We start from the raw sequence: 12,555 nt of genomic DNA, 5'->3' as shown, positions 1-12,555 counted from the left end.
TAACCACTTAAAGGGGAGTTCCACCCACAATTTCACTTTTTAAATATAAATACCCCTGTAATACACAAGCTTAATGTATTCTAGTAAAGTTAGTCTGTAAACTAAGGTCCGTTTTGTTAGGTTGTTACAGCATTTAGATAGTTTATAATCTAGAAATAGACCGTGGCCATCTTAAGTGTGGGCATCATGAAGCCAGACTGTATGACTTCCTGGATTTCAGCCTTGCAGACCTCGCACATGCTCAGTGCACAAGCAATGTAATAGGTTTCAGTCAGGTTTGCAAGGACTACTGGGAAACATGATGCCTATCCCAGAAACCCTTGCAAATAGCCTAGGCTAATAAGGAGGAGGAAGTAATGAAGGATTACAAAATAAAGGTATTTACAAGCAACAAAATAAATAAAAATTGTCCATTCTGAACACTATGAGATTAGAGCATGCAGCACAGACAAACATAAAAAAATGGGTGGAACTCCACTTTAACGACCCCTTTACGCCGATATACGTCGGCAGAATGGCACATCAACGTATAGGTACGTTGTCCTTTAAGCCCGGTCGCGGGCAGGCGCCCTTGACCCGGTCCGAAGCTCTGTTGCCCATTTGCACAAACTGGGCAATTTGCTATGCCAATTTTTTTATAAGTATTTTTTTTTTTTTATTTATCAAAGTGGTTGTAGTAAACCTTTGACATGAAATAAAAACAAAGCATATCCCTCTATAGTGTGTACTTGTCTCAATCCAAAACACTAAGGCCTAGTACACACGAGAGGATTTATCCGCGGATACGGTCCACCGGACTGTTTCCGCGGATAAATCCTCTCGGGGATTTTCGAGGATTTGGATCCGATGGAGTGTACTCACCATCGGATCGAATTCCGCGCCGAAATCCCATCGCGATGACGTGTCGCGCCGTCGCCGCGATGATGACTCGGCGACGTGCGCGACGCTGTCATATAAGGAATTCCACGCATGCGTCGAATCATTACGACGCATGCGGGGGATTGATTCGGACGGATTGATCCGGTGAGTCTATACAGACCAGCGGATCAATCCGTTGGGATGGATTCAAGCGGATATATTTTAAAGCATGTCTTAAAATTTTTATCCGCTGGAAATCCATCCCAGGGGATAAAAATCCGCGGAAACAGATCCTCTGGATTGTACACACCAGGGGATCTATCCGCTGGAGCCGGTCCGCGGATCAATTCTAGCGGATGGATCCTCTCGTGTGTACGGGGCCTAAGGGGCAGATCCTCGTACAATTGCATGGGCACAGCGTATGTGAGATACGCTACGCCGCTGTAACTTACTCTTTTAATCTTTGAATCCACAAAGAATTTGCGCCGTAAGTTACGGCGGCGTAGTGTATCTCTCGCGGCGTAACGGCGCGCAATTCAAATTGGCGAGTAGGGGGCGTGTTTCATTTAAATGAAGCGTGTCCCCGTGCCGAACGAACTGCGCATGCGCCGTCCCTAAATTTCCCGCCGTGCATTGCGCTAAATGTTCGTGGATCGTCGGGAATAGCTAATTTGCATACTCGACGCGGAATACGACGGGAACTCCACCCAGCGAACACCGAAGAATTGCATCTAAGATCCGAAGGCGTACGAAGGCGTACGCCTGTCGGATTTAACCCAGATGCCGTCGTATCTTGGTTTGAGGATTCAAAACAAAGATACGACGCGGGAAATTTGAAAGTACGCCGGCGTATCCCTAGGTACGCCGGCGTACTCTCTTTGTGGATCTGCCCCTAAGTGTCATTTCTTTCAGCTGTCTTGTTCCTCTGCTATCTGCATGAAACATTTCTGACAAGTTTTCTGACATCAAAAGAAAAAAAAAAAGTGAGAGGGAAGGGAGCTCCAGCACACAACCTGTGATTGATAGCACCTGCTCTGTTCCTGGGTGCTGTGTGAAGGGGTGAGGGGGGAGGTTTATCTCTTCCCTCCAACCAGCTCTCACTCAGCTATGCAAAGTGTAACTTCAGCTCCCCGTCCCCTGCTTTCTGAAAGCTTGGATAAGCTGTATAAATTCTGCACATTGAACAGCTGCTGTGGAGGAGAGATAGCTGCAGATAAACAGATAAAACGTACTGGGCCAGATTCACGTAGCTCAGCGGATCTATAGATCCGCTCGATCTACGTGAATTAAGATCCGCTCCCGCAAGTTTAGGAGGCAAGTGGCTAATTCACAAACCACTTACCTCCAAACTTGCGACGGCGGATCCTAAATCCCCCGGCGGAATTCAAATTCCGCGGCTAGGGGAGTGTCATATATAAATCAGGCGCGTTCCCGCGCCGATTTAAATGCGCAGGCGCCGTCCGCGAAATTTCCCGGCGTGCATTGCTTCCACTGACGTCGCTAGGACGTCAGTGGTTGCGACGCTTACGTAAACGACGTCCGTCCGTATTCGAGAACGACTTACGCAAACGACGTTAAAAAATTTAAATTCGACGCGGGAACGTCGGCTATACTTAACATTGGCTGCGCCTGATAAAAGAAAGGGTAAGTATACGACGGAAAACCGCTACGGAAACGACGTAAGAACACTGCGACGGGTCCGCGTACGTTCGTGAATTTGCGTATCTCGCTGATTTACATATTATTTCTCGTCAATCAGCGGGAACGCCCCCGGCGCCATTTTTAAATTGAAAAAAAGATCCGACAGTGTAACACAGTGTAACACTGTGGGATCTAGCCCTATCTATGCGTAACTGATTCTATGAATTAGGCGCATAGATAGGACCAGTGTAAGTCAGAGATACGACGGTGTATCTGTAGATAGTCGTATCTCTTTGTGAATCTGGCCCAAGGTATGTAGGAGAATTTGTTTCTTTTTTGTGTATCACCTGAGGCCAGTCACCTCACTGGGTATATGGAAAGGTCTAAGTGCAGTAATAACTGATAATATGTGATTGCTAAAAATAAAGGATACCTTCATCTTCGAAGAGGCTACCAATAGTGGTTTGATTGTTCCTTCCTATCCAGGAACTCTTCACTAGGCAGAAGGGATATTTGGACGATGAGCTCGACTTCAGGAAGAAATCACTGGATCAGGCTCACAGGGTAAGTGTAACATCTTTTAGATATTTATTTCCGGGCACAAAGTATGTGTAAGAATGAAGTTGTACATGGACTGTGGATTAACCACTTAAGACCCGGACCTTTAGGCAGCTAAAGGACCCGGCCAGTTTTTGCGATTCGGCGCTGCGTCGCTTTAACTGACAATTGCGCGGTCGTGCGACGTGGCTCCCAAACAAAATTGGCGTCCTTTATTCCCCACAAATAGAGCTTTCTTTTGGTGGTATTTGATCACCTCTGCGGTTTTTATTGTTTGCGCTATAAACAAAAATAGAGCGACAATTTTGAAAAAAATGCAATATTTTTTACTTTTTGCTATAATAAATATCCCCCAAAAATATAAAAAAAAAAAAATGTTTTCCTCAGTTTAGGCCGATACGTATTCTTCTATATATTTTTGGTAAAAAAAATCGTAATAAGCGTTTATCGATTGGTTTGCGCAAAATTTATAGCGTTTACAAAATAGGAGATAGTTTTATTGCATTTTTATAAAAAAAATATGTTTTAATACTAATGGCGGCGATCAGCGATTTTTTTCGTGACTGCGACATTATGGCGGACACTATTTTTGGGACCATTGTTATTTTCATAGCAAAAAATGCATTAAAAATGCATTGTTTACTGTGAAAATGACAATTGCAGTTTGGGAGTTAACCACAAGGGGGCGCTGAAGGGGTTAAGGCTCCATTCACATCTCCGCGACAAGCAACGCGTATTTTGCCGCGGATAGTGTATCTTTTTTTTTTTTTTTTATTCTTCCCATTGCTGTCAATGGGCGAACGCCAATGTCGCCTGAAAAAAGGGTCCGGGACTTTTTTTCAGGCGACAGGCGTACGGCGTCTATGAGATGTGAACCATCTCCATAGACAGCAATGGGAATTTCCCCCTCTAGCGGCACAAGCGTCCGGCGTTGGGCGTTTTGTCGCCTAGATGTGAATGGAGACTTAGTGTGACCTCATTTGTGTTTCTAACTGTAGGGGGGTGTGGCTGTAGGTGTGACGTCATTGATTGTGTTTCCCTATAAAAGGGAACACACGATCAATGACGGCGCCACAGTGAAGAACGGGGAAGCTGTGTTTACACACAGCTCTCTCCGTTCTTCAGCTCCGGGGACCGATCGCGGGACTCAAGAGGCAATCGGGTCCCGTGGTCACGGAGCTTCGGACCGGGTCGCGGGCGCGCGCCCGCGACTCACGGCTGGGCACTTAAAGAGGACGTACCTGTACGTGCTTGTATATGTGCAGGAGGCGGTCCTTAAGTGGTTAAAAGTAGACCATCATGGTGGCTCTTTCTGGGAGGCTGGGAGGAGATGGAGGACCCAAGAAGAAAATTCTTCTTGGGGGGATGGTGGACCCAAGAAGAAACTTCCTAGCAACAGAAGACACTAAACAGCAATAGCTGCCTGCGTCCTAACAACAGAAGACACTAGACAGCAATAGTTGTCTATGTCCTAGCAACCAAGGACACTAAATGGCAATAGCTGCCTGCGTTCTAGCAACTGAGGACACAAGATGGCAATAGATGCCTATGTCCTAGCAACCGAGGACACTAGACGGTAATAGCAGCCTACGTCCTAGGAACAGAAGACACTAGACAGCAATAGCTGCCTACTTCCTAGTAACATAGGACACTAGACAGAAATACCTGCCTACGTCCTAGTAACAGAGGATGCTAGACAACAATAGCTGTCTATGTTCTAGAAACCAAGGACACTAAATGGCAATAGCTGCCTGGGTCCTAGCAACCAAGGGTGCTAGATAGTCAGTTACTGCTATGTCCTAGCAACAAAGGATACTAGACAGTAATAGCAGCCTATGTCCTAGTAACAAAGGACACTAGACAGAAATAGCTGCCAATATCCTAGCAACAGAGGACACTAGACAGCAATAGCTGCCTATGTCCTGGTAACAAAAGACACTTAACAGCAATAGCTGCGTACGTCCTAGCAACAGAAGACACCAGACAGCAATAGTTGTCTATGTCCTAGCAACAAAGGACACTAAATGGTAATAGCTGCCTGCGTTCTAGCAACTGAGGACACAAGATGGCAATAGATGCCTATGTCCTAGCAACTGAGGACACTAGACGATAATAGCAGCCTACGTCCTAGCAACAGAAGACACTAGACAGCAATAGCTACCTACATCCTAGTAACGAAGGACACTAGACAGAAATAGCTGCCTACGACCTAGTAACAGAGGAAGTAAATGGCAGTAAATGGCAATAGCTGCCTGTGTCCTAGCAACCGAGGATACTATACAGCAATAGTTCCCAACTGTCCCTGATGTCGAGGGACTGTCCCTGATTTGGAACAAAGTCCCCCTGTCCCTCATTTTTGTCTGATCTATATAGTTGTACATTAAATTCACTTTTTATCTTTTAAAACGTGTTTTCCAGTGCTAAACCTTTCACCCAATTTCTAAATTGCTGCATCTGTAAATTTCAAAGGCCAGTAAAAAGGAATAGTAGTGGTAAAAAAAAAGCACTTGTGAGTTTAACTAATCATTTTTGTTTGTATGATTCTCCTTTAACAGGGCATGGCAGGGGGTGTGGCCTATGCCTACATACTGTTGCTAATATGTGTCCCTCGTTCCCATCTTAAAACGTTGGGAGGTATTGCAATAGCTGCCTACGTCCTAGCAAAAGAAGACACTAGACAGCAATAGCTTCCTACGTCCTAGTAACCGAGGACAATAAATGGCAATAGCTGCCTATGTCCTAGCAACCGATGACACTATATGGCAGTAGCTGCCTACGTCCTAGCAACAGAGGAAACTAGACAATAGCTACCTACATCCTAGCAACCAAGGACACTAGACAGCAATAGCTGCCTACGTCCTAGCAACAGAGGAAACTAGACAACAATAGCTACCTACGTCTAGCAACCAAGGACACTAGACAGCAGTAGCTGCCTATGTCCTAGCAACATAATACACTAAACAGCAATAGCTACCTACGTCCTAGCAACAGAAGACACTAGACAGCAATAGCTGTCTATGTCCTAGCAACCGAGGACAATAAATGGCAATAGCTGCCTGTGTTCTAGCAACCGAGGACACAAGATGGCAATTACTGCCTATGTCTTAGCAACCGTGGATGCTAGATGGCAGTAGCTGCCTATGTCCTAGAAACAGAGGACACTAGACAGCAATAGCAGCCTACGTCCTAGTAAGAAAGGACACTAGACAGAAATAGCTGCTTATATCCTAGCAACAGAGGACACTAGACAGAAATAGCTGCCTACATCTTAGTAACAAAAGACACTAGACAGAAATAGCTGCCTACATCTTAGTAACAAAAGACACTAGACAGAAATAGCTGCCTACGTCCTAGCAACTGAAGACAATCTATGTCCTAGCAACCAAGGGCACTAACTGGCAGTAGCTGCCTATGTCCTAGCAACAGAGGACACTAGATAGCAATAGCTACCTAAATCCTAGAAACTGAAGACACTAGATGGCAATAGCTGCCTGTGTCCTAGCAGCCAAGGACACTAGACAGCAGTAGCTGCCTACGTCCTAGCAGCAAAGGACACTAGACAGTAATAGCTACCTACATCCTAGCAACTGAGGACACTAGGCAGCAATACCTGCCTACATCCTAGCAACAGAGGACACTAGACCGCAATACCTGCCTACATCCTAGCAACTGAGGACACTAGGCAGCAATACCTGCCTACATCCTAGCAACAGAGGACACTAGACCGCAATACCTGCTTACATCCTAGCAACTAAGGACACTAGGTGGCAATAGCTACCTAAATCCTAACAATAGCTGCCTGCGCTCTAGCAACAGAGGAGACTAGGCAGCAATAACTGTGTAAGTCCTAGCAACAGAGGAGACTAAACAACATTGGCTGACTAGTGTCCTAGCAATGGATGACACTGGTGTCCTACCAATAGGCTGCAGTAACACAGTGTGCTTGTAAGCATGTAAATGTTGCTCACACCTTAGATTTTTACACAGGGTCTCACTGCCAGCTTCTGTCAGCAAGATTTTCAAATGCCATACAGATTATCACACAGCCATGTTCATGTACCCTAACAAAAACACACATCAAATCAAACCTAGATCAAGAGATTGCTATTTACTTCCATGGTGCAGTGTGGATGACAGGCTGTGTTTGTCTTTCATTTGTTTGGATTCAGATAGATTCCTGAGACTCGCCCACAATGAAGGCAAAGCAGGTCAAACTCTGTGTGACGATGTTTATAAAAAATCACTTTGCATATGCCTCAGCATTCACACAGTCATCATGAATAATCCCACTAATGGGTGTAATATGTGTATTTCCTATGATTGTCATCTCTATCCAGTGGCTATAATAGAGTTGTTTGTTCCCCCTGATTAAGGTATTTCAGGAAAATACTTCATTATGGCCACTAGATGGTGCTGATGATCACAGGAAATACAGATTATTTATGTACAAGGCAATTTTTTAAAAAAAAATAGACTCTAGGTTTTAACAGAAACTTTGGTCTACACAAACCCTAACACTAGCTTTTAACTTGGAATATATTTATCCTTAGCATATCCTGGAGCTGGAAGCCATGTTGTATGATGCATTGCAGCAAGAGGCTGGAGCCAAGATGTCTCAGATACTGTCCGACGAAGAACGGGATGAGCTGAAGAACGCCGTGGAGCAGTGGAAACGCCAGGTGATGAGCGAACTACGGGAGCGAGACGCCCAGATTCTCCGCGAACGTATGGAGATAATTCAGCATGCACAGCAGGTACAAAACTCTCTGTATTCCCTGAGCCAATAGCACTATCATTTACAGAACAGTATCTGCTGGATGGGACCGCAATGTACAGAATTATTCAGCAACCAATCAGAAAGACTTTCCTGGTCCTCATATTTTATTTTTGAATAATGCTTTCCACTGAAGCAGCATCTGAATAGCACAATGTAATTTAACCACTTCAGCCCCAGAAGAATTGACCCCCTTCCTGACCAGAGCACTTTTTGCGATTCGGCACTGCGTTGCTTCAACTGACAATTGCGCGGTCGTGCGACGTGGCTCCCAAACAAAATTGACGTCCTTTTTTCCCCACAAATAAAGCTTTCTTTTGGTGGTATTTGATCACCTCTGCGGTTTTTATTTTTTGCGGTATAAACAAAAATAGAGCGACAATTTTTTTTTTTTTACTTTTTGCTATAATAAATACCCCCCCCCCCCCCCAAAAAAAAATAAAAAATAAAAAATAAATGTTTTTCCTCAGTTTAGGCCGATACGTATTCTTCTACATATTTTTGGTAAAAAAATATCAATAAGCGTATATTGATTGGTTCGTGCAAAAGTTTGAGGCCCAGATTCACAACCGAGATACGACGGCGTATCTCCAGATACGCCGCCGTATCTCCAGATACGCCGCCGTATCTCTGCTCTGTGCCGTCGTATCTTGGCGCCTGATTCTTAGAATCAGTTACGCATAGATATCTGTTAGATCCGACAGGCTTAAGTCTCTCACGCCGTCGGATCGTAACTGCATTTTTACGCTGGCCGCTAGGTGGCGCTTCCGTAGAATTCCGCGTTGAGTATGCAAATTAGCTAGATACGCGAATTCCCGAACGTACGCCCGGCCGACGCAGTAAAGTTACGCCGTTAGACTTTTCCCGGCGTATAGTTGCCCCTGCTATATGGTGGCGTAAGTGCGGCGTAACAATCTTAAGTATGGCCGTCGTTCCCACGCCGAAATTTGAAAAAGTTACGTCGTTTGCGTAAGTCGTCCGTGAATAGGGCTGGACATCATTTACGTCCACGTCAAAACCAATACGTCCTTGCGGCGTATTAGGAGCACACTGGTGCATGCGCCATTCGTGAAAAACGTCAATCACGTCGGGTCACAGTACATTTACATAAAACACGCCCTCCGATCCAAATTTAAATTAGGCGGACTTACGCCGGCCGATTTACGCTATGCCGCCGCAACTTACGGAGCAAGTGCTTTGAGAATACAGCACTTGCCCGTCTAAATTGTGGCGGCGTAACGTAAATCGGATACGTTACGCCGCCGCAGAGATATGCCGCTGGACGAGAATCTGGCCCATAGGGGATAGATAGGGGATAGATCTATGGCATTTTTTTTTTTTTTACTAATAATGGCGGCGATCTGCGATTTTTATCGTGACTGCGACATTACGGCTAACACATCGGACACTTTTGACGCTATTTTGGGACCATTCACATTTATACAGGGATCAGTGCTATAAAAATGCACTGATTACTGTATAAATGACACTGGCAGGGAAGGGGTTATCCACTAGGGGGCGGGGAAGGGGTTAAGTGTGTCCTAGGGAGTGATTCTAACTGTGTGGGGACTGGGCTACAAGTGACACGACAGTGATCACTGCTCCCCATGACAGGGAGCAGTAGATCACTGTCCTGTCACTAGGCAGAACAGGGAAATGCCTTGTTTACACTGGCATCTCCCCGTTCTGCAGCTCCGTGGACATCAAGTCCGCGGGTCCCGCAGGCAAAGTCACGGAGCTCGCAGCGGGCGCGTACCCGCACGGCGGGATTTTCAAAGCAACGCACAGGTACGTTGCTTTGCCCAGCCAAGCCATTCTGGAAAGGTATATTGTTGTGAGGCGATGGGCAAGTGGTTAAAGTGGAACTTTAATGTACTTTAAAAATGTTCAAGCCACACTTACTTGAGCCAGAGACATACTATGGGGTTATTTATATAATAATCACAGTAAAAATGTGATAAACATTCACACAGCCGCAACAAAAGAAAATGAATGTTTTCTGTCTAGTATCATTGGGGTAGATTCAAGTAGAAATTGCGTCTGCGTAACCATAGTTACACAGCGCAATTGCTTACTTCCCCCGGCGTAACGAGTGCTCCTGATTCAGAAAGCTTGTTACGCCGACTGCAGCCTAAGATATGCGTGGCATAAGGCTCTTATGCCCTCATATCTTAGGCTGCATTCTTACGTTGGCCGACAGGTGGCGTTCCCGTTGTGGTCAGCGTATAGTATGCAAATTGCATACTAACGCCGATTCACAACATTACGCGAGCCCTGCGTTCGCAGTTTACGTCGTTTGCGTACTTTGGGTTTCGCGTAAGGCTGCACATGCTAAAAGCAGGGGCAGCCAATGCTAAAGTATACCCGACGTTCCCGCGTCGCGAAATTTGAAATTTACGCTGTTTGCGTAAGTGAATCGTGAATGGCGCTGGACGCCATTCACGTTCACTTTGAAGCAAATGACGTCCTTGCGACGTCATTTACCGCAATGCACGTCGGGAAAGTTTCCAGACGAAGCATGCGCCCTACGCTCGGCGCGGGAACGCGCCTAATTTAAATGATTCCCGCCTCCTACGGGATCATTTAAATTGCGCGCGCTTACACCGGGCATTTTGCCGGAGCGCCCACGCAATTTACGGAGCTACTGCTCCGTGAATCGCGGGTAGCGCAGAAAATTTGCAGGGGCGCAGAGCAAAAACGGTGCCCTGCGCCTACTTAAAAAAAGCTCAAGGCTACCTGAATCTGGGTCATTATTTCTTATGATCATCAACCCCATCTAGTGGCCAAAATGCAGTATTTTCCTATTGAAGAATTTTAGGAAAAATTGGGGAAGGAAATTCAAACGAATTTGGGCATTAAATGGTGTCCTGCAGACAAATAACTATATATATATATAGGCACATGGTAAAGAGCCACTGTGATTTGCGCTTTATCCGGAGGACACATCGCGTTGTGTGTGTGCCGCAGCAGGCACGTAGGCGGCGTGGTTCTGGGAGGGCCTCAATGGATGCCCTCCTAGAACTGGAGAACCACGCTGTAGCTGTCATTTGGCTACAGCGTGGTCACCACCATATCTATCTATCTATCTATCTATCTATCTATCTATCTATCTATATATATATATGTACAGTATAGCTCAGTCCTTATTGCTGCTATTACATTACATCAGGGCTCAAAATTTCAAATCCTGAGCTACTAGCCAGGTCTCAAGGGCTACTCGCCACCAGTTGCCCCATCCAACCCCTTACCCTGCCCCGCCCCCAATCACGCCATCATAAATTATCTCATGAAATTACACTTAAATGTTTTATGCAGAATTAAGTTACAAAAATAAATATTAACAACAACGTTATCAGTTCCCCTCAGGACAGCCTCACCATTGCCCATCAATGCAGCCTCACCTGTGCCCATCAATGCAGCCTCACCTGTGCCCATACATTGCAGCCTGACCGTTCCCCCACATTGCAGCATGACCGTTTCCCCACATTGCAGCCTGACTGTGCCCCCACATTGCAGCCTGACCGTGCCCCCCTCATTGCAGCCTGACTGTGCCCCCTCATTGCAGCCTGACTGTGCCCCCTCATTGCAGCCTGACTGTGCCCCCACATTGCAGCCTGACCGTGCCCCCTCATTACAGCCTGACCGTGCCCCCTCATTGCAGCCTGACCGTGCCCCCGCATTACAGCCTGACCGCGCCCCCACATTGCAGCCTGACCGTGCCCCCACATTACAGCCTGACCGTTCCCCCACATTGCAGCCTGACCGTGCCCCCACATTGCAGCCTGACCGTGCCCCCACATTACAGCCTGACCGCGCCCCCACATTGCAGCCTGACCGTGCCCCCACATTACAGCCCGACCGTGCCCCCACATTACAGCCTGACCGTGCCCCCACATTACAGCCTGACCGTGCCCCCACATTGCAGCCTGACTGTGCCCCCACATTGCAGCCTGACCGTGCCCCCACATTACAGCCTGACCGTGCCCCCACATTACAGCCTGACCCTGCCCCCATTTGCAGCCTTGCCAGAGCGGATTAAGTGAGAGGGTGCCCGGATCATGCATGGACTTAGAGAGCCGCAGGATCACTGAGAGGTAAAACACTCCGTAATAGCCGACATTGAAACTGTCTCCGCTCTGCTCGGTGATCCCGCGGCTCTCCTCTAACTCAATATCCATGCACTCTTTCACCGGGAGAACGACTCCCGATCAACTCCGCCCACCGCCGGTGCCCCGCCCCCCACTCCCATGCAGCCAAGCTCCTCGCCAGCCCTCATTTTCCACTCGCAAAATGCGAGTAGGCGAGTGGAAAATTTGGGGGCTGCATTACATGATATATTGAATTAGCAATGACTTTTTTGGATGTTTGATTCATCGCTCTGTGTTATTTCACTTTGATTAATTCTCCTTGCCATACTGGATAAGATTTTCTTACATAATTTGACCACCATGTTCCCAGATAATCTTCTGCTGCTCTGACTGATCAAATTTCTCTTTCAGAGAATCAAGGAACTCGAAGAGAGATTAGAGTTCCAGAGAAGACAGATAAAAGAATTAGAAGAAAAGGTAATTTAGAAGCCTAATTCTATTATTTCGTCATATTGAGGCAGGACGTCTTCAGGATGATTTATGAGAACTTGAAGAAAAGACGTGCGCCTACGCTCGCCATGGCAACCTGTCAGATTCCGGCTGTTTTTATACTGTGACATGTTTGACTATGACAGC

At 46.5% G+C, this 12,555-nt stretch overlaps 1 protein-coding gene across 1 annotated transcript in view; it reads left to right on the top strand.

Moving 5' to 3' along the window:
* JAKMIP3 (Janus kinase and microtubule interacting protein 3) overlaps positions 1 to 12,555 on the top strand; it is a 118,242-nt gene extending 105,687 nt beyond the window's left edge. Inside the window, exons 18-20 of the mRNA XM_040361366.1 lie at positions 2,986 to 3,063; positions 7,608 to 7,811; positions 12,331 to 12,555. Coding sequence (XP_040217300.1) covers positions 2,986 to 3,063; positions 7,608 to 7,811; positions 12,331 to 12,405 — 357 coding nt within the window. The 3' untranslated portion in view covers positions 12,406 to 12,555. The remainder of the gene's footprint in view (positions 1 to 2,985; positions 3,064 to 7,607; positions 7,812 to 12,330) is intronic.

The sequence above is a fragment of the Rana temporaria genome, chromosome 8 (genome assembly GCF_905171775.1).
Source record: "Rana temporaria chromosome 8, aRanTem1.1, whole genome shotgun sequence".
Classification (NCBI taxonomy): domain Eukaryota; kingdom Metazoa; phylum Chordata; class Amphibia; order Anura; family Ranidae; genus Rana; species Rana temporaria.
Note: the sequence above shows the minus strand (reverse complement) of the source record. Positions and strands in the feature narration are given on the sequence as shown.